Here is a 23970-nt window from a genome sequence, read left to right as displayed (position 1 = left end):
GGTCACCAGGCTCGAGGGAGGGAGCTGGGCTCTGCAGCCACAGTGTGCCCTAGAGTGGGGCTGCTCACCAACCAGCGACCGGCCTTCGCTCCTGCTGCAGGCTTGGGCTCACCCTGGATGGCCTGCCCTGCCTGGCCCCATGCTGCCCATTAGGGGAATCCGTCAAGAGACCTGCCCTGCTTGGGCTGGAGGACTGTCCAGGTAGACTGGGATGCCCACAGGGCGCAGTGGACAGAGGTGAGAAGTGCCTGTCATTTCCAGGTGCCACCCACTGAGCAGATACAGAGGAAAGTCCTCAGAAGGCTGATCCCTCCAAAAAGCTTTGATCTGGGTTTCAGCCCTTGGCAAGCTTAAGGAACTTGAGGGAAGTCCCTGGGAAAGGAAGACAAAGAGTGGCTTTATATGCTTTCCTTCCGTTCTGAAAGTAGCACCTGCTTGTGACAAATGCAGAATACAGAAATATAGGCAATAAAAAATAATGAAACAAAACAAAAACCTGGAAATACAGGCAGGGCATGGTGGCTCACACCTGTAATTCCAGCACTTTAGGAGGTTGAGATGGGATGATTGTTTGAAGCCAGGAGTTTCATACCAGCCTGGGCAACATAGTGAGACCTGGTCTCTACAAAAAATAGAAATTAGCCAGGTGCGCTGATGCAGGCTTGTGGTCCCAGCTACTTGGGAGGCTGAAGTGGGAGGATCACCTGAGCCCAGGAGGTGGAGGTTAGAGTGAGCCTTGGTCGTGCCACCGCACTCCAGCCTGGGCGGCAGAGCGAGGCCCTGCCTCTCAAAAAACTACAATAAAAACAAACCAAAATTGGGTTTGATGGTTTCACTTCATTGTTAACATAAAGGAAAAACAGTAACACGTGTCAGAACTATACTCCTGTCCATGGCAACAAGGCAGTTCCTGTTCCACTCGCTGAATGAGGTCGCGGGGCGTTCACTCATTGTAGTCTTTGTGACGCTATTGTTGGTGATAGAATGATAAAGTTGATGGTGGATTTTGCAAGACACACCTGAGGTACAGGTGCATGGAGTTCCTGATAATGTGTACTGCGTTACATGATCTGTAAATCGTGGGCTATGCATCCTCTACACCCGACTGGAACAGGCTTTGCACCTATGCGCACACGTGTTTCGCGGAGAGTGGTGCTCAGCGCTGTGCCAGGCGCTGAATCAGGCTCTGGGGTGCAGCAGTGACCTCGGTGGTCATGCCCCCGCCTCGCCCGGCCACCTCCGCAGAGCAAGCTGAGCAGGGGGCTGGCTGGAGGCCGACGGCGGAGTCCCCTCAACAGAGCGCCGCCAGGGGGCGCGCGAGGCAGGGCGGAGCTGCGTACTTTGTCCGCCCGCGCGGCCCGTCGCCCGCGCCGCGGCGGGAAAATCCGACCTGGCCGCGCACCACTGCCCCTTCTCGGCCCTCCTGCGTTTGCCCAGGGTCGGCCCGCAGTGATGGAGGAGGAGGCGGAGACCGAGGAGCAGCAGAGATTCTCTTACCAACAGGTACAGGAAAACGGGGGTCGGGCTGGGCTGTGGCAGGACGGCGTCGAGTTTCCGGACAGAAAAGTACCCGGAAGCCCCTGACGGCTTCTCATCGGCCCCCCAGCCCCTGGGCGCCCCCCGCGGCTGCGCATGCGTTGGCTCAACTGCCGCGGGTGGTGCTGGGAGGCGGTTTCCGCGGCAACGCGGCAGGACCCTGGCGTGCGCCGGCTGGGGAGGAAGCGGTTCTAGGGGAGCGTGCGGGCGCCGGGGTCCGGCGGCGAGAGGTCATCTTCTGGCTTTGCGATGAATTCTCGGTTTCCCCTTCTCAGATGGGGTTTTCGTGAAGGTACAACGTCGGCATTAGACACTCCAGGTGACGCCCGTAGCGTGGTGGGCGGTTCGGGCCGGAGCTCTGGAACGCTGGCCCTGGAGGCGTCGACCCCTCGTTACTGATGCAGGGACGCGGTGCGGACCAGTCAGGCCCAGAGCTCGTCCTTAGATGTGGGTTCGAATCTCCGCCCCGCCAACTCGTGATCGTACTGACTCGGCCCAAACGCAATTTTCTTCTCTGCAAAATCGTTATAAGAATAACCACCTGTCAGGGTAGCTGCGGGCATCCCATTCGTTCCTTTCATCAGCGGCGGGCATATGGGGCGTCAGAGGCTGAGAACGTTGCCGTGAAGAGGCGAAAAGCAAGACCCGGAGTGGCGACCTTAAAGAGGACGGACTGAAGAAACGCGGGAATGAGCTCCAGACGCGGGAGTTTCCTCTCTACAAAGTTACACTGCAGCAGCTGTCTACCCTGCCCCTTGTATTTTGAGAAGTTCAAACCTTAGGAAAAGTTGCAAGAACATGGTACAGAATGCCCAGATGCCCGTCACCTCGATTCACCACTAGTTAGCATTTTGCTCTGTTTGCTCCCATGCTTCCCCCCTCCCCGCTCCCCGCGATTGGAGAATTAATTGCAGATATTTTGACACTTCGCCTTTACATTTTAATTCTTTAGTACACATCTCCCAAAAACAAGGCATTGGCTGGGCGCGGTGGCTCATGCCTGTAATTCCAGCACTTTGGGAGGCCGAGGTGGGCAGATCACTTGAGGTCAGGAGTTCGAGACCAGACTGGCCAACATGGAAACCCCCTCTCTACTAAAAGTACAAAAATTAGCCGAGTGTGGTGTCAGGCGCCTGTAATCCCAGCTACTCGGGACGTTGAGGCAGGGAAATCGCTTGAACCCGGGAGGCGGAGGTTGCAGTGAGCCGAGATCGCACCATTTCACTCCAGCCTGGGCGACAGAGCGAGACTCCGCGAGACTCCATCTCAAAAAAAAAAAAGGCGTTCTCCTACTACATCATTTCAATAAATTGTCCCACTCAGGAAGTGGGACAATTAATTTTGATAAAAGTCTATGGAATGTGCATCGTCAAGTGCCCCCACTTGTCCTAAAGATGTTTAACTGTCTTCCTTCATCCAGCATTCAGTTAAGGATGGTGCATTGCATTTAGTCATCTTTGATCCTGCGTACCCTGGTTTTTTTGTTTTTGTTTTTTTTTAAATGGAGTTTCACTCTTGTCCAGGCTGGAGTGCACTGGCTCCATCTCGGCTCACTGCAACCTCCGCCTCCCGGATTCAGGAGATTCTCCTGCCTCAGCCTCCTGAGCAGCTGGGATTACAGGCGCCTGCCACCATGCCCAGCTAATTTTGTATGTTTAGTAGAGACGGATGTTTCACTATGTTGGCCAGGCTGGTTTTGAACTCCTGACCTCAAGTGATCTGCCCGCCTTGGCATCCCAAAGTGCTGGGATTACAGGTGTGAACCACTGTGTCCAGCCTGTTCTTAGTCCCTAGAACAGAGCCTGGTTCTCAGTAGACGAACAAATGCTTACTGATGAGATGAAGCTGCAAAGATGGTCTGAGAAATTTGCCCCTCAGCTGTGATTAGCTTGTAGAAGATTTCCCCCCATTCATATAACTAACTGTTCTTGGCACTTGGTAGGCTGCAGTGAACAAAATTGACAGGGTCCTGCCCTTGAGGAGTTTAGTGATGTAGCCTCTAAGTGCAGTGATACCCCCAGCCCAGCCAGGGGGAGGCGAGGGGGAGGAGGAAGGTCTGAGAAAAATTCCTGGAGCCAAGAGCATTCAGAAGAATTCATGTCCTGTACCCTGACCCCCACCCATACCTAAAAAAGATGACTTTGAGCCGGGCAGAGTGATGTGGGCCTGTAGTCCCAGCTACTCAGGACGCTGAGGCAGGAGGTTCACTTGAGCCCAGGAGTTCGAGGCTGTAGTGTGCAGTGATCACACCTGTGATCTTCGTGCCTCCGAGGTTGATGGGTCTTTGGCTTCTCCTGCCAGAGGCCTCAGCTTACCTCGTCTTGTGAGGTCTAGAAATTCAGGAAGGTAGATGCCCTCCTCATCTGTCTGGCCTCTATCCTGAGGTCCTGGACTTGTGTTTTTGGCAGTTCCTCCTCCTCTTGCCTATGCGTTGAACACTTGCTGGTAGATTTTATGCCCTCGTGGGTTCAGCTGTCATCATGTGCAGCTCAGCTGTGTCTTCGGCACCGACGCAGAGTACCCACAGGTGGGCTCAACAGAACTCTGTCGACACGTGGCCGAGACCCTTGCTTAGCTTGTCTTGCAATTGAGGCTGATCATCCCCTCTCGGTTATTTTCTGCAAGGGGCGGAGAGATCTTTTTCAGTACTGAAAAGGGTTGCCAAGGAGCAGTGAGGGCCCTGTGGAGGTGGCCTCTCAACCCTCCAAATCGAGAGGGGTGGGTGTGCCCTCTTGAGCCTTTCCCGTGTTGTACTTTTGTCCTCTGTGACATGCAGGCCTGGGGCTGCCCAGGGGCTTGCAGCAGAGGGATGGGATCCTTCTGTATTGTTGATTAACGGCCTTAAGGGCAAAGTTCCCTGCCTGGTTTTTCATCGTTTCCCAAACACCTAGCATATGCCTTTACTCAGTCGGAGCTCTGCAGATAGTTTGGAATAAGTGAGTGAAACCACTCGGCCTTGGCAGGCACCAGTCTGACCTGTCTCCCCACTGACTTGCCATCTAATTTCTTGTCTTTACCTGACATAAATCATAATCATTAACAAGGAAGTAATGTTTCTACAAGTCACACTCCAGTGGGTCTCATTAACTTAGTACACTTGAAAAGCCACTCAGCCATTATGGAAAGCACCAAAGGGATTGGGCTGAGCAGACCCTCTCCTTGGTCTTAATTTTTTAAGGCGTGAAAAGCTCTTATTTGCAACCTTACCCATGAAATACTTTGATTTTTTTTCCCCAGAGGCTAAAGGCAGCAGTTCACTATACTGTGGGTTGTCTTTGCGAGGAAGTTGCATTGGACAAAGAGATGCAGTTCAGCAAACAGACCATCGCGGCCATTTCGGAGCTGACTTTCCGACAGTGTGGTATGAAGCTTCGGCCTCCCCAGCCATGTCTGTAAACCCCAAAGGTTGATTTCACCTGGGAGCAGTGCGTGGGTGGGAGCTGTGGCGAGTCTGACCAGCAGACCAAGAACATCATCATCATCATGCGTTCTTCATGAAACACTTCTCTTGGCTGCGAGATGTGGATATTTTATGGGAAGAACTATTTTTTTCCTATTACACTAACATAGGGCATTAACGCCTTTATTTTATTGTTTTAAACTGCCCTGATGGCTGGAACATTAGACATTAAATTCTTTTTTTCAGTGCTTTATAACGTTTTTATATCACCCATGGTTTCTTTGACAGCTGAGCTTGTAGCATTGGTATTTGCTTGACTTCAGAGGGGAAATGAAAGACCTCACAAGCCTTAACTGTAGCAGAAGTTAAAGGATGGTTTCTAGAAACCAAAGGCGCAGTCACAGTTAACGGAAGACTTGCCATGAGGGCTGAAGGGCTCTGGGAAGGACAAGGAGATCGTCATGAATAAAAAGCTACAGGCTCTTATGGAATGGCGGGGCTGCTGGAAATGCCTCCTTTCACCTTTAAGAGGGTTTGTTGTATTAGTCAAGTCACTGTACTGGCTGTAGAAATCAAGGCTTCACTTTTTCTGCTTCTGAAATTAGATGGGAGGGTGCCTAAAGTGTGTATCTTTTTTTTCTCTTTCAGAAAATTTTGCCAAAGACCTTGAAATGTTTGCAAGGTGGGTAGAGAACTTGATTATCCGACACTGCGTCTGTGTAGCTCTTTGGGGCCTCTCCATCTGGTGGGTTATTTCAGGAGAGCTTTAGCTATTCAGTTTTCCGTGTGTTTTGTGGAGGCTTGTCTCTAATCATGGTTCTGCAAGAACATGACGCCTGCCTCAATCACGGTGATTCAGACTTATTTGAACATTTTTTGAAGTTTTCCAAGTATTTTTTTGTTAAAGAACCCAAGTTATTCAGTCCCAAGTTAAAAAGGTGTGAATACCATCTCCAGTACCCTGAATGGTGGTGCCTGTGTTAAAAACCATGTCTTCGGGTGGTTTGATTGCTCAGGGTTTGAGAACATGGTGCGTGGGGGTGGCCGCCCCTCTGCAGAGGGGGCTGCAGCGTGTCCGCAGCTTGCAGGCGTACACAGAATGGCAGGCAGGGGTTTTCATTTGCCGCATTTGTTCCGAGTAAGACGCACTCCTTGGAAAGTGGGTGACTTGCTTTCAGCTGCTAAAGCCTCAGCTTTTACAGGTGATTTATGCTCAGCTCTTCAATTAGTACCGCAGGTAATTGAAAACAATTGCACCAAATTGCTTTTATGAAGCAATTTGAATGACGAAGGCCTGAAAGGGCGAAAGCGTTCTAATTTGCTGCCACTTGGATTCGGTGCCAGCCTCTTCCACACCCCTTACTTTTCACCTTGTTCCCGTTAGCTCTTTGTTTCTCGGGTGCGTGTTTTGAATGAATTAAAGCAGTGGGTTCTCGGACGGCAAGCTCTCAATCTGTCCTATTCCTGTGGATATTCGTCCCTGAAAACCGCTTAGCATCTTCAGCTTGGCCAAAAGGGATAAGATAGTATGAAGGGACACCGATAGCTCGTGTGGCTTAGTCATTGCTGATTCAGGCAGTTGCCCCCTATGTGTGGCCCTCCTCCCTGGTGAAAGATATTGATCACCTTTACTTGTTATTTCTTTGTTAGCTGTGGGGAAAAAAAAATGAAAAATTTAAATACTTAAAAATTATATATATATATATATATATAATATATATACACACATACATATATATTTATATTAGAGACACAGCGTCTTGGTATGTTGCCCAGGCTGGTCTTGAACTCCTGTGCTCAAGCAGTCCTGCTTTGGGCTCCCAAAGTCCTGGGATTACACGTGTGAGCCACCATGCCCAGCCTGAAAATACTTCTGTAAAAATTCTATTTAAAAAATGAAATTAGAGCATGGTAACACATTAGGCTTTCAGATATTCTGTGTTTTTAAAAGTACGTAAAAGGTTGATTTTTTTTTTTTTTTTTTTTTGAGACAGAGTCTCACTCTGTCGCCCAGGCTGGAGTGCAGTGGTGCAATCTTGGCTCACTGCAATCTCTGCCTCCTGGGTTCAAGTGATTCTCCTGCCTCAGCCTCCCGAGTAGCTGGGATTACAGGCATGCACCACCACATCTGGCTAATTTTTGTATTTTTAGTAGAGATGGGGTTTCACCATATTGGCCAGGCCGGTCTTGAACTCCTGACCTCAAGTGATCTGCCCGCCTTAGTCTCCCAAAGTGCTAGGATTACAGGCGTGAGCCACCATGCCCGGCAAACAGTTGATTTTCTTTTGCTGGGTACTGGTGGGGAAAGGGGTGAGTGCGTGCATATGTGTGTGTGACTTAGACCATAAGCTCCCCAAGGAAGGGCGACATCTTTTATGTAAAAGTGTTTGTGGAGGCCGGGCGTGGTGGCTCACACCTGTAATCCTAGCACTTTGGGAGGCCGAGGCGGGTGGATCACCTGAGCTCAAGAGTTTGAGACCAGCCTGGGCAACAGGGTGAAACCCTGTCTCCTAAAATACAAAAAAAAAATTAGCTGGGCATGGCAGCGTGCGCCTGTAATCTCAGCTACTCAAGAGGTTGAGGCAGGAGAATTGCTTGAACCAGGGAGGTGGAGGTTGCAGTGAGTCGAGATCGTGCCCCTGCACTCCAGCCTGGGTGACAGAGTGAGACTCTGTCTCTTTAAAAAAAAAAAAAAAAAAACAGTTTGTGGAAAGGCTGGCTCTGAGAACTGAGTGAGTCCAGAGTCCAGTGATGAGGCTCCAGGAGTCTGGGGTGCAGCCAGAGGCAGGGAAGCACCCCCTCTTCTTAGCACAACCCACAAGTACAGGTTTCCTTTGAAGACTCATCTTTTGTGTGAATTCCAGTTTGCTTTCATAAAAAAAGCATTGTTTTATCCCTGAATAAAATTGATATTCCTGGAAGGTCAGCTTTGGTTATTTTGTGGATTTGATTTGCCCCTGTCACACTTTGTCTACTCCCAAGACTATCATTACCCCAGTTTGAGAAAGATGGACTGTTTCAAGTCAACTATATGTTACATAGTCTCTGTAGGCTGGCCTGGGAACCTAGTTGAGTACTTGTAACATTGTTTCATTAGGACAAATTTGTTTTCTTGTTTCTTGTTTCTTTTCTTTCTTTTTTTTTCTTGAGACAAGATCTCTCTGTTACCCAGGCTGGAGTGTAGTGGCAGGATCATAGCTCACTGCAACCTAGAGCTCCTGGGCTCAAGTGACCCTCCCACCTTGGCCTCCCAGAGTGTTGGTATTACAGGCATGAGCTGAGCCACTGTGCCCGGCATCTTTTTTCTTTTTGGTGAGCTTGTTATGAGAAGTTTCTATGAGAATACACATTTAAATTCTTATTTCTTATTTCTTTTTTTTTGGAGCAAGAGGGAAACTTGAGAGCAGGGGCTGTTTTTTTGTGTTTTTTGTTGTTTCTTTTTGAGATGGAGTCTCGCTCTGTCGCCCAGGCTGGATTGCCATGGCGCGATCTCAGCTCACCGCAACCTCCGCCTCCTGGGTTCAAGTGATTCACCTGCCTCAGCCTCCCAAGTAGCTGGGATTACAGGCGCCTGCCACTACGCCCAGCTAATTTTTGTGTTTTTAGTAAAGACGGGGTTTCACCATGTTGGCCAGGTTGGTCTCAAACTCATGACCTCAGGTGATCCACCCGCCTCGGCCAGCCAAAGTGCTAGGATTACTGGCATGAGCCACTGTGCCTGGCCAAATTTTTTTTTTTTTTTTTTTGAGACAGAGTATCTCTCTGTCGTCCAGGCTGGAGAGCAGCAGCTCAATCTCGGCTCACTGCAGCTTCTGCCTTGCGGGTTCAAGTGATTCTCCTGCCTCAGCCTCCTGAGTAGCTGGGACTACAGGCAAATGCCACCACGCTAATTTTTGTGTTTTTAATAGAGATGGGGTTTCACCATGTTGGCAAGGCTGGTCTCGAGCTCCTGACCTCAGGTGATCCGCCTGCCTCGGCCTCCCAAAGTGCTGGGATTACAGGTGTGATCCACCATGCCTGGCCAGAGAATACACAATTAAATTCTAAATAATCAGTTCACTAGCAGACTTTGGAAAGCAACTGCCAATCTGAATTGTTTTTTTTTTTTTTTTTTTTTTTTTGAGATGGAATCTCACTCTGTCACCCAGGCTGGAGTGCAGTGGTGTGATCTCGGCTCACTGCAGCCTCCATCTCCTGGGTTCAAGCGATTCTCCTGCCTCAGCCTCCCAAGTAGCTGGGATTACAGGTGCCCGCCACCATGCCTGGCTAATTTTTGTCTTTGTAGTAGAGACAGGGTTTCACTGTGTCGGCCAGTCTGGCCTCGAACTCCTGACCTCAAATGATCCACCCACCTTGGCCTCCCAAAGTCCTGGGATTACAGACATGAGCCGCCACACCTGGCCTGAGTTGTGAATTTCTTTATTTAGCTTTGAAATCTCTAGTCTCCTAGTATTGTTCACAATCAAACATTTTGAAGAAGATAGATATTCTATAGGAAATACATTCTGGAAACTTTTGGGAATCGTCTTTAAAGCCTGTGTTACAAAGTGTGTTATATGAAAAATTGCTTTTGATTTTTCCTAGCTAGAGTAATTTTCTGGAGTTGGAGGTTTGACTTAGGAGAGTCTGTGATATGCAGTGGCTGGCAGAGGATGCCCTGCCCCTCCATTGAGGGCCTTAGTGCAGAGATAGCAGATGCCAAGCTGAAGTGGTGGAGAGGACTGAGATTGTTGTTTCCTAAATGCTTTCTTGTAAACAGATAAGTTCACGCTGTAAACAGTTCATTGTGCTTATTCCCTTTACTGTACTTTAAGAAGAATGTAAATACAGACAGAGCAGCCTGGTTTTGAGGTTGAGACTGGGCCACCCTGTCCATGCATGCTTAACATTTCTCCACCCAGAACATCTGTGGACTGGCCTCATTCTTTGTGGCTGCTCTTATGTCACCTCTGTCTTTTTTCTCCCCTGTGTCCTGGTCCTTGCAGGTTGCTAATTAGAAAATTATCTCTTGAAGTGGGTATTAATCTCATGACAAGCAGATATTGTCAATCACGATGAGATGACACGTGATATTTGTCTATTTAGCAGAATGTGAAGGATTAATTTGGCCAAATGATGGCGAATAATTTCTGTGTTGAATTTATCTTTTAACTCAGCAGTTGTTCAGTGAGGACTCAACATGTGTGCTGGCCAGTTTGCTAGTTATTAAGGATGCAAAGATTCCTATTTATTCCTGCTTACAAAGTACCTGTGTATTTTGTGGGGAAGTTAGAAATGGAAGAAGGGTGTAATCAGAGTAATATATTATTGAATAGAGCTTATTATCTCAAATTACCTTTCCTAGCAAAGATAAAAGGACTAGAATGAGAATTTGAGTCCAACTTGTGAGCAAGAAGCAGACTCCAGTTTAAAGGGTGTTCTTTGTGGCCGGGCATGGTGGCTCACGCCTGTAATCCCAGCACTTTGGGAGGCAGCTGGATCATGAGGTGAGGAGTTCAAGACCAGCCTGGCCAAGATGGTGAAATCCTGTCTCTACTAAAAATACAAAAAAATTAGCGGAGCATGGTGGCGGGCGCCTGTAATCCCAGCTACACAGAAGGCTGAGGCAGAGAATTGCTTGAACCTGGGAGGCGGAGGTTGCAGTGAGCCAAGATCGTGCCACTGCACTCCAGTCTAGGCGACAGAACGAGACTCTGTCTCAAAGAAAAAGAAAAAAGAAGGATGTTCTTTGTTCTACCTGGGTTATGGCGGAGGGAATGCATTAACTACTTGTTGGGAATGGGGCCTTAGGAGGCGTCTGCATATGCTTTTTCCTGTAAGTTAGCCGTTGGAGAACATCAGGATCTTGACCTAAGTAAAGCCATCCTTTGTGGAGGTTCTCTTTGTTCTTCTGTTTAATGTCTATTTAGGCAGGTGCCCTCTGTATCGTGAGGTCCATTTTCTCTGCACTAGAGTTGTACACTGAGCTTCTTGATTTTTCTGTGGCCTTAGCTGTGACCAAGCAAGCCAGGTTTGGAAGGGCTGTAAGCCCCTAGCCTCCTGTCTGTGCTCTTATGCTTCAGGTACCCTTGGCCCTAAGCGGAGGTGGAGAGATGGGCCTCTGCATTCTCCATCTCTTTACTTAATTGGGGTCTTAGGAACTTCACTAATTTTTGTGTCACTTTTGCTTAATGCCCTTTATCTAAAAGGATGGGCTACTTAGAGATCCCTGCTAGTTTGAAGTCTGACCGTGAACTTCTGTGTTTCATCAAAACTTTAAATAATACCAAACATTTTGGTGACTTGCTTCTGCCCTTTCTGCAGACATGCGAAAAGAACCACAATTAACACTGAAGATGTGAAGCTCTTAGCCAGGAGGAGTAATTCACTGGTGAGAGATGAATTTCTTTCCTCACTCCCCTTTCCCATCGGAATACATTATTCCCAATCAATCACTCGAAGCCATGAAGTATTCCCCAGGGCACCTTGCATTAGAAACTAGAGGTGGCTGAACCATTCAGACCTGCCTGTAATTTACAGTCTTGCTTTCATTATGATGGATCTTGCTAAGCCAATTTGAAATTTTCTAATCAGCACTCTCTGGATTTTATAATTTGCCTTTTTTTGTAATACCTCAAAACTTTGGTCCCATGTTTCATTTACAATATGATGTCAGAGACTGCTCACAGGCTAATCTGTAGGGATAGTTTTGTTATTGTGTTCACAATTCTCCGAATGGGCCAGATATGGAAGGAGTTTCTGTATGGCTGGATAGGCAGGACGTTTTCCATATTTTCAAGTCTAGAAATCATTTGACCAAGCCTCCATTGTTCAGGTGAAGACCCAGAGATACTCTGGTCATCCCAGGCTAGTGGCTTTGGCCAGTGGCAGAGCCAGGACAGCGGGGAGATTTCCTGACTGAGTGTAATGCTGGACATTAAAGCACTAGATGGCTCGGGTAGAATGTGGGCCCCACAAGAGCAGGGGCTTTTGTCTCTTTGTTCTCTCTCCATTTGTGTCGCCTGGAATGCACCTGTGTGCCTGGCACACAGGAGGGGCTCAATAAATAGTTGTTGAATGAATGAATTTGTATAGCAGTTTACAGGGGCTTTTCCAGATACTATTTTACATATATTATTTAATGCTCACAACTTTTTTTTTCTTTTTTTAAATTTTGGACATGCCGTCTCTCTATGTTGCCCAGGATGGTCTTGAACTCCTGGGCTCAAGCAGTCCTCCCCGCTTGGTTTCCCGATATGCCAGGATTACAGGCGTGTGCCACAACTTTTTTTTTTTTTTTTTTTGATGGGGTCTCACTCTGTCACCCAGGGTGAGTGCAGTGGCGCATCATTGCTCACTGCAGTCCCCGTCTCCTGGGCTCCAGTGATACTTTCACCTTAGCCTCTCAAGTAGCTGGGACTACAGGTGCATGCCACCACACCCGGCTAATTTTTGTATGTTTTGTAGAGATGGGGTTTCACCTCATTGCCTGGGCTGGTCTCAAACTCCTGGGCTCAAATGATCTGCCTGCCCTGGCCTCCCAAAGTGCTGGGATTCCAGGCATGAGCCACTGCACCTGGCCACAGCTCTTAATAACACAACTTATTGGCTAGGTGTAGTGGCTCGTGCCAATAATCCCAGAACTTTGGGAGGCCAAGGCAGGAGGATTGCTTGAGCCCAGGAGTTTAAGACCAGCCTGGCCACATAGTGAGACCCTCATATCTACAAAAAATTTTTAAAAAAAGAAAAAAAAATTGAAGCTGCGTTTAATTCTTAGAAATGTAACCCAGGCTTTGGCTTTTCTACCCAAATTCTTTGAGTCAGAGGTGGTTGTGGAGGGTTTAGTTTCATTTGTTTGTTTATTTAGGTTTATAAAATGGTTACAGCCAGATATAAATACAGATTTTTTTTTTATAGCTAAAATACATCACAGACAAAAGTGAAGAGATTGCTCAGATTAACCTAGAACGAAAAGCACAGAAGAAAAAGAAGTCAGAGGATGGAAGCAAAAATTCAAGGCAGCCAGCAGAGGCTGGAGTGGTGGAAAGTGAGAATTAAAGTCCCTCGCCGCTTGGAAAATGCAGCCTTCTACAGGTAGAGCCACCTAGAAATGCATATGGCTGCAAAGGAAACTTTGAAGGGTTAAATAGAGATTTAAAAAAATAAAATAAAAAGTCTGGGCTAGGGTGCTTTTTGTGCTGAATTCTCCACATTGTTAACTGCAAAAGCTAGTTTTAGAGAATGAGAAAGTCTTAAGCAAAATACTCCCAGGTCTCACTCCAGAACATAAAAATGGTGTGTGATGGAATGGTATATATTAGAAATTACATCTATTGTAATTAAAATTGTGTGAGCAATTAAACATGGTTGACTTTTTCAAGCAAAAATCAGTTCATCTTTTGATGTAATTTTCTAGGCTAAATGACAATCTCTGAAAGATGAATAAAGCTATATTTATTTAGCTTTTCTGGTTACTAATATTGTTTTTAAACACATGCCGCCTTTGATCACCAGGTAAAAGGGCATATGTTTGAGAATGGCCCTTTTTACTTTTTTTTTTTTTTTTTGAGACGGAGTCTTGCTCTGTTGCCCAGGCTGGAGTGCAGTGGCACGATCTCAGCTCACTGCAACCTCTGCCTCCTGGGTTCAAGCAATTCTCTGCCTCAGCCTCCGGAGTAGCTGGAATTACAGGCACCTGCCACCATGACTGGCTAATTTTTGTAGTTTTAGTAGAGACAGGGTTTCACCATCTTGGCCAGGCTGGTCTTGAACTCCTGACCTCGTGATCCACCCACCTCGGCCTCCCAAAGTGCTGGGATTACAGACGTGAGCCACTGCACCCAGCCTTTTTATTTTTTTATTTATTATTTATTATTTTTTTGTGTGTGAGACAGAGTCTTGCTCTGTTGCCAGGAGTGCAATGGCATGATCTCAGCTCACTGCAACCTCCGCCTCCTGGGTTCAAGCGATCTCCTGCCTCAGTTTCCCAAGTAGCTGGGACCACAGGCGTGCACCACTATGCCCAGCTAATTTGTGTGTGTTTGTGTTTTTTTTGAGACAGAGTCTTGCTCTGTCACCCAGGCTGGAGTTCAGTGGCGTGATCTCGGCTCACTGCAGCCTCTGCCTCCCGGGTTCAAGCGATTCTCATGCCTCAGCCTCCTGAGTAGCGGGGACTACTGGAGCATGCCACCCCACCTGGCTAATTTTTGTATTTTTAATAGAGACGGGGTTTCACCGCTCAATCTCCTTGACCTTGTGATCCACCCACCTTGGCCTCCCAAAGTGCTAGGATTACAGGCCTGAGCCACTGCGCCCGGCTTTTACTTTTTTTTTTTTTTTTTTTTTTTGAGATGGAGTCTCACTGTGTTGCCCAGGCTGGAGTGCAGTGGCGTGCTCTTGGCTCGCTGTAACCTCTGCCTCCCAGGTTCAAGCAGTTCTCTGCCTCAGCCCCCTGAGTAGCTGGGATTACAGGCGCCCGCCACCACGCCCAGCTAATTTTTGTAGTAGAGACGGGGTTTCACCAACTTGGCCAGGCTGGTCTTGAACGCCTGACCTTGTGATCCACCCACCTCGGCCTCTCAAAATACTGGGATTACAGGCATGAGCCACTGGGCCCAGCCCAGCCTTTACTCTTTAAAAGTGATTTTCTCTAGAAACACAGTGTCTGTGACTTTTTTTTTTGGAGAGGGAGTCTTGCTCTGCCATCCATGCTGGGGTGCAGTGGTGTGATCTCAGCTCACTGCAACCTTCGCCTCCTGGGTTGAAGCGATTCTCCTGCCTCAGCCTCCTGAGTAGCTGGGATTACAGGCACGCGGCACCACGCCCAGCTAATTTTTGTATTTTTAGTAGAGACAGGGTTTCACCATCTTAGCCAGGCTGGACTTGAACTCCTGACCTCAGGCAATCCTCCTGCCTCAGCCTCCCAAAGTGTTGGGATTACAGGCATGAGCCACTGCACCTGGCCGTCTGTGACTTTTCTCTATTTTGTAATGAAGCTATGGTTCTGCTCAGGGAAGTTTTTCCTGAGGGGAAATCTGGGACTGCTAGATCAGAACACTTCGGCATGTCATCCTGTTTTCGTTTGTGAGAAAAAACGCTCCCAAGGGTGCCAGTCCTACTGTCCTCTCATGCCTTTGGATTTCTTAGAGGTCCAGACATGCCTTTCCCTTTACCCTTCGGCAGTATGGTGAAGAGAAAGGGCAAGGGTTTGTGGAGCCCTTTCTGTGTGCCAGGCACCCGCTGGGTACTCCGTGTATTACCCCACTGATCTCCACAACTTGATCGGCGTGGATCTGATTCTCCACCTTAATGAGCAAATGGAAATTTGATGAGGTTCACCAGCTGCCCAGGGTCACCCAGCCATAGTCAGGAGACAGTGTTCACATTTGGGGCCGCTCACTCTAGAATGGGTAGAGAAAACGGCATTCATTTGGAGTAGAATTTACACCATCTGTGCCCAAATATGATCAGCAAAAGACACCCCAAAGCCTGACTCTCAAAGGGAGGCGCTAAGCTATGGCCGTAGTAGGGCACCGAGTTCACACATCATGGTTTCGGGCCTGCAAATGGCTCAGCACTTGTTCTTATGTTAATTATAATATCTGTGTGTCATATCAGTGAATGAAAAGTGAATCATAAAGCCTTCCATCCTAGCATGTTCAGCCAAAGGCCCGTATGTTAGCAGTTTCATTTTAGGATAAGCACTCTTTAAACTCCATATTGGCCAGGTGCAGTGGCTTGTGTCTGTAGTCCCAGCAACTTGGAAGGCTGAGGCAGGAGATTCACTTGAGTCTGGGAGTTTGAGACCAGCCTGGGCAGCACAGTGAGACCCATCTCTAAAAAAAATAAAAAATAGTTAGGCATGGTGATGCATGCCTGTAGACCCAGTTAGCTACTCAGGAGGCTGAGGCAGACGGTTGCTTGATCCCAGGAGTTCAAGGCTTTAGTGAGGTGATTGTGCTACTGCACTGCAGCCTGGGTGACAGAACAAGACCCCAACTCTAAAAAATAAAATAAATTCGGGTGGCTGAGGCAGGAGAATCGCTTGAACCCAGGAGGCAGAGGCTGCAGTGAGCCGAGATTGTGCCACCACACTCCAGCCTGTGTGACAGAGTGAGACTCAGTCTCAAAATAATAAAATAAATTAAAATAAAAGTAAAGTAAAATAAAATAAATAATAAAATAAAATAAAATCTCATCAAGAAGAGTTTAGGGAATAGATACTATAGACTTTCCAAAGGTTGAAAGATCTGGGTTTGCATCTTGGGTTTGCAGCCCTAGTAGCTGTATAACTTTCAGAGACTTTGTGCTTTTTTTTTTTTTCATTGAGACAGCATCTCACTCTGTCACCCAGACTGGAGTGCAGTGGCACAATCATGACTCACTGCAGCCTCAACCTCCCAGGCTAAAGCGATCCTCCTGCCTCAGCCTCCTGAGTAGCTGGGACTACAGGCATGCGCTACCATGCCCGGCTAATTTTTTGGGTTTTTTTTTTGTAGAGATAGGGTCTCAGAATGTTGCCCAGGCTGGTCTCAAACTCCTGGGCTGGAATCAAGTGATCCTCCTGCCTCAACCTCCGAAAGTGCTGAGATTATAGGCATGAGCCACTGCACCTGGCCTTTTCTTTTTTCTTTTCTTTTTTGAGATGGGCTCTTGCTCTGGACAGTGGCATAATCACAGCTCACTGCAGCCATGAATTCCTAGGCTGAAGCAATCCTCCTGCCTCAGCCTCCTAAGTACCCAAGACTGCAGGTGTGTGTTACCACACCTGGCTAAGTTTTCTTTTCTTTTTGAGACAAGGTCTCACTCTGCCGCCCATGCTGGAGAACAGGGGCTCAATCTTGACTCACTGCAGCCTCTACCTCCCATGCTCAGGTGATCCTCCTACCTCAGCCCCCCAAGTAGCTGGGGCCACAGGTGTGTGCCACCATGTCCAGCTAGTTTTTGTATTTTTTTTTTTTTTTTTTGTAGAGGTGAGGTTTTGCATGTTGCCCAGGCTAGTCTTAAACTCCTAGGCTCAAGTGATCCTCCTGCCTCAGCCTCCCAAAGTGCTGGGATTATAGGCATGAGTCACTGCACCCGGCCCTTTTTTTTTTTTTGAGATGGGCTCTTGCTGTGTCACCCAGGCTGCAGTACAGTGGCATAATCACAGCTCACTGCAGCCACAAATTCCTGGGTTCAAGCAATCCTCCTGCCTCAGCCTCCCAAGTGCCCGAGACTGTAGGTGTGTGTTGCCACACCTGGCTAAATTTTTTCTTTTTTTTTTTTTGTCATAAAGTCTCACTCTGTCACCCATGCTGTAGTGCAGTGACGCAATCTTGGCTCACTGCAGCCTTGACCTCCCATGCTCAGGTGATCCTCCTACCTCAGCCCCCTAAGTAGCTGGGACCACAGGTATGTGCCTCCACGTCCAGCTAATTTCTGTAGAGATGGAGTTTTGCCATGTTGCCCAGGCTGGTCTTGAACTCCTGGGCTCAAGCGAATCTCTCGCCTCAGCCTCCCAAGTAGTCAGGACTGCAGGTGTGCATTGCCACGCCTGGCTAAATTTTTTTTTTTTTTTTGGTAGAGATGGGGTCTTGCTATGTTGCCCAGTCTGGTCTTGAACTCCTGGGCTTAAGTGATCCTCTTGTCTCCACCTCCTAAAGTTTGTCACCTTCTTGAAACAGTCATTATCAGTTCTCATGAAGCCTTCCCCAATCTGCAGCACATTCCCCTTTGCACACTTCTTATCGCATGAAAAATGTCCTTGTCTTTTATTTGTGTCTATGTATCCTATTTCTTTTAGGCTGCAACACCTCTGTCAGGGTGTGGGTGGCGTGGGTCCCTTGTAGTATTGCAAGTTCCATACTGGGTGCTCAGAATGTTTAATGAGCTCATCGAATAAAATTGGCACACTAGACTAACGATATAGGAAGCTGGTGAGGCCGGGTGTGGTGGTCTCACGCCTGTAATCCCAGCACTTTGGGAGGCTGAGATGGGTGGATCACTTGAGTTCTGAAGTTTGAGACCAGCCTGGCCAACATGGTGAAATCTCTACTAAAAATACAAAAATTAGCTGGGCGTGGTGGCTCGTGCCTGTAATCCCAGCTACTCGAGAGGCTGAGATAGGAGAATCCTTTGAACCTGGGAGGCAGAAGTTGCAGTGAGCCGAAGTTGTGCCACTGCACTCCAGCCTGGGTGACAGAGCAAGACTCCGTCTCAAAAACAAAAAGAAGCTGGCTGAACTGCTGTGAATGTCTCATCTGCAAATATAACTCAAAATTTTTAGTGTCATTTGTGGGAATTATTTTGGTACAGAAATAAAAGACGGGCTGGGCGCAGTGGCTCACGCCTGTAATCCCAGCACTTTGGGAGGCCGAGGCGGGCGGATCACGAGGTCAGGAGATCAAGACCATCTTGGCTAACACAGTGAAACCCCGTCTCTACTAAAAATACAAAAAATCAGCCGGGCGTGGTGGTGGGCGCCTGTAGTCCCAGCTACTCAGGAGGCTGAGGCAGGAGAATGGCGTGAACCCGGCAGGCGGAGCTTGCAGTGAGCGGAGATCGAGCCACTGCACTCCAGCCTGGGCGACAGAGCGAGACTCCATCTCAAAAAAAACAAAAACAAAACAAACCAAAAGAAATAAAATATGAAGCAACATACGATGTATAAGCCTCTGGCCAGCAGGCCATACTGATCTTACCTAGGATTTTAACATAAGCAAAAAGACTGTGACAAATTCAAGATTGAGATTTCCCTGCTGAAGGTGTAAACCAGGACTTTGGAAAACTGAAAACAAATATGTTCACTTCTAGAAAGTGCCATCAGTTTTGGGTTGCATTACTTCAATTTATAGCCTTGCCTTGGATGCTGGTTGTCTATAGCAGGTTTGGGTGGATGTTTCAGATTTTAATCAGTGTCCAGTTGGGCAAAGGGGTCTGTGCATTTGTCTGTGTGATTCAGCAATGAGGGCCTGTGAGGAAGAACCAGCAGGTGGCACAGAGAGGGACTCCATGGTCTGCACTCTCAGCAGTGGTGCCAGCCTCAGGAGGAGAGAGAGCCCTGGGAGCTGGCCAAGGGCAGGGCCAGGCACTGCTTCCCAAACTGACTGTGCCCTGCAGTAACAGCACGTCTCACACCCGACACACACAATGCGAATCATTATTTATCCTTACTACGGGTGATGCACACTAACTTTAATTTCATTCGAAAGGAAAGTACTGGCCTATGACCCACAAGTGGGTGGTCAGGAGCAGGTTAGAAAACACTGGACCAGGCCGGGCGCGGTGGCTCACGCCTGTAATCCCAGCACTTTGGGAGGCCAAGGTGGGCAGATCACAAGGTCAGGAGATAGATACCAGCCTGGCTAACATGGTGAAACTCTGTCTCTACTAAAAATACAAAAAATTAGCTGGGCATGGTGGCCAGCACCTGTAGTCCCAGGTACTTGGGAGGCTAAGGCAGGAGAATCGCTTGAACCTGGGAGGTGGAGATTGCAGTGAGCCAAGATCACGCCACTGTACTCCAGCGTGGGTGACAGAGTGAGACTGCATTCAAAAACAAAAAGAAAACACTGGTCCAGGCTGGGGGCAGTGGCTCACACCTGTAATCCCAGCACTTTGGGAGGCTGAATCGGGTGGATCACCTGAGGTCGGGAGTTCGAGACCAGCATGACCAACATGGAGAAACTCCATCCCTACTAAAAATACAGAATTAGCCAGGCATGGTGGCACATTCCTGTAATCCCAGCTACTCGGGAGGCTGAGGCAGGAGAATCACTTGAACCCGGGAGGCGGAGGTTGCGGTGAGCTGAGATCACAGCATTGCACTCCAGCCTGGGCAACAAGAGCAAGACTCCATCTCAAAAAAAAGAAAACACTGGACCATCAAGAGTTTGAGACCAGCCTGGCCAACATGGTGAAACCCCGTCCCTCCTAAAAATACAAAAATTAGCCAGGCATGGTGGCGGGTGCCTGTAATCCCAGCTACTCGGGAGGCTGAGGCAGGAGAATCACTTGAACCCACGAGGCGGAGGTTGCAGTGAGTTGAGCGCGCCATTGCACCCCAGCCTGGGTGGGCCAGAGCCCGGCTGCCCCGGGGCCAGCAGTGCCTGGGCGCTTGTTGGAAATGCAGCTCTCAACTCCTCCCTGCCCCAGTGCATTAGGACCTGCCTGCAAAGCGATCTGTCTGCACTTCAGTTTGAGAAGGCCTGGCCTAGAGGACGGTGGGTCTGGCCTGCTGGGTTGAGAGGCAGTACTGGGAGCGATTCTTGGGGCCTCCCTGCCGACAATTGGGTGAAACCAGCGGATACGATCGTAGCATCTCTGAGCCCCCATTGCCTCCTTGTTTCTCTGCCCGTAGTAGAAGAATGTCTCTGAAATTACTGGATGAGTTTCAGTCATACTGTCACATGGGCACAATTTCACATTCAAGTTCCTTATCCTAGGCTAATTTTATATTATGTTAAATCACTTGTTTTTGTTCTCATGGCTTCCTGCCTGCTATAGGCATAATTATGAGGAAGCAGAACTTCTCTAGAAGCAAGCGCACATGCGTTCCAAAATAAGAGCAAATTCGCTCTAAAGACAGGAAAAGACCTGAAGCTTTAATTAAGGAGTTAGATCCAACCCCAGAGCGCTTTTGTGGGCACTGATTGCTCCAGCTTCTGCGTCACTGCGTGAGGGAAGAGGATCCAGGCGTTAGACATGTATAGACACAAAAAACAGCTGGAGATTGGGCTTAAAATACCCACCAAACTCCAAAGAAGAGACCCAAGTCCCCAAAACATTGATTTCAGGGCTGCCAGCAGGGTGGGAGAGAAGCTCCAGTCAGCCCACAAGATGCCGTTGCCCCCCGGCCTCCTGCTGCTGCTGCTCTCCGGGGCCACGGCCACCGCTGCCCTGCCCCTGGAGGGCGGCCCCACCGGCCCAGACAGCGAGGTGAGTACAGTCCCGACGTGGCCACACGCTAGCCCACTCTCTGTCTCTTGTTGGCTTTTTGGCCTGCATGGTGAGTGTGTGTGTGTGTGCACGTGTGTTGCAGTTCACAGCTTGGACAGGACACAGGGCTGAACTTTGTAGTGTTCTTGGCTGGCCCGAGATACTGGGATGCTGCATTCAGACCACTGATCCTCAGTTACACGTCCCAACCCATGAAGCCTGCTGGAAACCTGTGCAGCTCAAGGAGGGCCCTCCATCGGGTGTCTGGGAAAGGGGAAGGGAGTGTACCTGTCCACTGCAGGGCAGGCGTGGAGCTGCGACAGCCCTTCCAGAGCCTTCAGTTATACATAGCACAGGTTCCCACTGGCTCAGAGTAATTGGCATCATTACATTTTCCGTTGTGAGAATTTGTAACTTCATGAGGTGATTGATCTTTTTTCCATTTTGAGAAAGTTCCAAGAAAGAGTATATGAAGTTGAGCATTAAAAATGGATTTTTCTTTAAAATTATAAGATGAGTTTCAGGCAGGCCATTTATCAGCAGATTACTCCCAGAAGCTTTCTAAGGAATTTGAAAAACCGGAATATAACGTTTCAGTCCCATCGTCTCAGAAAGCAACTTGTGAACATCCAGGAGTGTGGCCAAAGGTGGGAGAATGAGTAAATTAGCCCGATCCAACTCCGGGCTTCTCAGCTGCCAGTCACTGGGGGTAAAGTGGCAGATTTCCTGACCTCCTCTAATTAAGGACCTTAGCAAAGAGTGTGGAGCAAAACCACCAGGTTTTTTCCCTTGACTTAAAATGACCAACTTTTCCTTTTCTCTAATTAGAGCAATTTCTTTAAGGTATTCTCTTCATTTTCTCATCCTCATCCTTTAAATGGAAATGAGGCTTATTGCTATGGAGCATCTTTTCATTTTAATATTTTCATTCTCTTTTCTCCAGGGTAGTCTTTCAGATCATCTTTTTTTTTTTTTTTTTAAAGTAAGGAGGAGATTGCATATCTTTGAATGCTTGCTGCCTGAGCCAGATTGCTGAGTTTTCTTTCCTTTGCCATCTGCTTCTCTTTAAAAGCATATGCAGGAAGCGGCAGGAATAAGGAAAAGCAGCCTCCTGACTTTCCTCGCTTGGTGGTTTGAGTGGACCTCCCAGGCCAGTGCTGGGCCCCTCATAGGAGAGGAAGCCCGGGAGGTGGCCAGGCGGCAGGAAGGCGCACCCCCCCGGCAATCCGCGCGCCGGGACAGAATGCCCTGCAGGAACTTCTTCTGGAAGACCTTCTCCTCCTGCAAATAAAACTTCACCCATGATTACTCATGCAAGTGTAATGACAGACCTGAATAAAATGTATTAAGCAGCAGTGATCTTTCCTCTTCTCCTTCCCAAGTCATTTGAAAAGTGTTTGTTATTTACATTCTAGTAATGCCCAATACTGATGTGTCTTGAGTAATTTGGAACCCAAAATGAAGATCTTTGATAAAGATTTTTTTGTGGTTTGACTGGCCTGTGCTGAGTGCGGGCACTGGGCTTTTCTTCTGATGTTCATTATGGTGCTGGGAAGCTCTGTCTTTGATTTAAAATAAAATAGCTAAAGGCTACATAATTAAGAGTTCAGAATAACATCTTATTTCAGTTTATGAATTGATATGAATTGTCTAATTTAAAAAATATTTCCCTCACATTAAAAGCAAATTTTTAACATCAGGCTCGAAGAGCAAAATGATTATTCCTCATATTTTAGCTGAAATTAATTTTAAAACATATTAAACAGAAAACATGCTGACATGCCTGTGAAACTTACACTCGAACTTGCTGTTATGTACCAGTTTTAATTAGTAGCTTAATGGGTTGCAATTCTTTTCATGGATTATAGCTTCAGATTTGCTTTGGGAGGAATGAAGTCTACCCACATAATCTTTTTTTTTTTTTTTTTTTGAGACAGAGTCTAGCTGTCACCCAGGCTGGAGTGCTATGGCGTGGTCTCAGCTCACTGCAACTTCTGCCTCCCAGGTTCATGTGATTCTCCTGTTTTTTTTTTTTTAGATGGAGTTTCGCTTTTGTTGCCCAGGCTGGAGTGCTATGGCGTGGTCTCAGCTCACTGCAACTTCCGCCTCCGATGTTCAAGTGACTCTCCTGCCTCAGCCTCCCAAATAGCTGGGACTACAGGCACACACCACCACACCTGGCTAATTTTTGTATTTTTAGTAGAGACGGGGTTTCTCCATGTTGGTCAGGCTGGTCTCGAACTCCTGACTTCAGGTGATCCACCTGCCTTGGCCTCAGAAAGTGCTGGGATTACCAGTGTGAGCCACTGCGCCCGGCCATGAAGGTTTTTAGATGCTAAACTTTATTGGAAAAACCAGCAAAGGCTGGCTGGAGGACATGGGAATATTCTCTTCTCTGGACACCAGGGGAGCGGACTCCCTGAGAATGGCTGCTGACCGTTCCGTTGTTTTCTGCCGAGCTGAGTTCATATTCATAATTACTAGCTGAACAAAGTATAATGTGATGGAAGAGACTTAATAGCATCCACGTTTCCAAACACAGCAGCTTTAGGAGACCAGGAATTGGTCAGTGCACTGGTGGAAGATGCCTGCCTGAAAGGCCAGCTAACCTTCCAGAACTTTGTTTTTTTTAAGATTTTTCTAGAAAGAAGCCATGCTTATTGTTTTTGTTTTTAAATTGGGGTCGGCAGGGCGTGGTGGCTCATGCCTGTAATCCCAACACTGTGGGAGGTTGAGGCAGGCAGATCGCTTGAGGCCGGGAGTCTGAGACCAGCCTGGCCAACATGATGAAACCCCATCTCAACTAAAAATACAAAAATTACCCAGGCGTGATGTTGCACGCCTGTAATCCCAGCTACTTGGGAGGCTGAGGCACGAGAATCACTTGATCCTGGGAGGTGGAGGTTATAGTGAGCCGAGGTCATGCCACTGTACTCCAGCCTGGGTGACAGAACGAGATTCTGTCTCAAAAATAATAGTAAAATAAGATAAAATAGAGGCTGGGCGTGGCAGCTCACACCTGTAATCCCAGCACCTTGGGAGGCTGAGGTGGGTGGATCACCTGAGGTCAGGTGTTCAAGATGAGCCTGATCAACGTGGTGAAACCCTGTCTCTACTAAAAACACAAAAAATTAGCC

At 48.0% G+C, this 23970-nt stretch overlaps 2 protein-coding genes and 1 long non-coding RNA gene across 5 annotated transcripts; 2 read left to right on the top strand and 1 right to left on the bottom strand.

The window, feature by feature from the left end:
• Positions 1–817: 817 nt before the first annotated feature.
• Positions 818–1670, bottom strand: LOC129059725 (uncharacterized). The gene is made up of 2 exons (XR_008525764.1): positions 1498–1670; positions 818–967 (listed from the first exon to the last, which is right to left on the bottom strand). It is a non-coding gene; the product is annotated as an uncharacterized LOC129059725 (long non-coding RNA).
• Positions 826–20833, top strand: CENPS (centromere protein S). Of its 3 annotated transcripts, XM_054548134.1 has the most exons (6): positions 826–1503; positions 4774–4897; positions 5585–5618; positions 11240–11306; positions 12833–13009; positions 20692–20833. In XM_054548134.1, the coding sequence occupies exons 1-5, from the start codon at positions 1453–1455 to the stop codon at positions 12971–12973; spliced, it is 417 nt and encodes a 138-aa protein (XP_054404109.1). In that variant the 5' UTR covers positions 826–1452; the 3' UTR covers positions 12974–13009; positions 20692–20833. The 3 variants fall into 3 exon arrangements, with proteins under 3 accessions (XP_054404109.1, NP_001191810.1, XP_009233647.1); NM_001204881.3 differs by lacking the exon at positions 20692–20833 and having other exon boundaries at positions 1037–1503; positions 12833–13383; XM_009235372.4 differs by lacking the exons at positions 826–1503; positions 20692–20833 and adding an exon at positions 1659–2337 and having other exon boundaries at positions 12833–13376.
• Positions 20600–22185, top strand: CORT (cortistatin). Its single transcript, XM_024253270.3, is given in 4 exon segments — positions 20600–20611; positions 20613–20697; positions 20700–20833; positions 21906–22185. Coding segments are annotated over 4 exon segments (450 nt in total). The 3' UTR covers positions 22125–22185.
• The last annotated feature ends 1785 nt before the right edge of the window (positions 22186–23970 follow it).

The sequence above is a fragment of the Pongo abelii genome, chromosome 1, assembly GCF_028885655.2.
Source record: "Pongo abelii isolate AG06213 chromosome 1, NHGRI_mPonAbe1-v2.0_pri, whole genome shotgun sequence".
NCBI lineage: Eukaryota > Metazoa > Chordata > Mammalia > Primates > Hominidae > Pongo > Pongo abelii.
The sequence above is the reverse complement of the archived record's forward strand: the minus strand, read 5'-3'. Positions and strand labels throughout refer to the sequence as shown.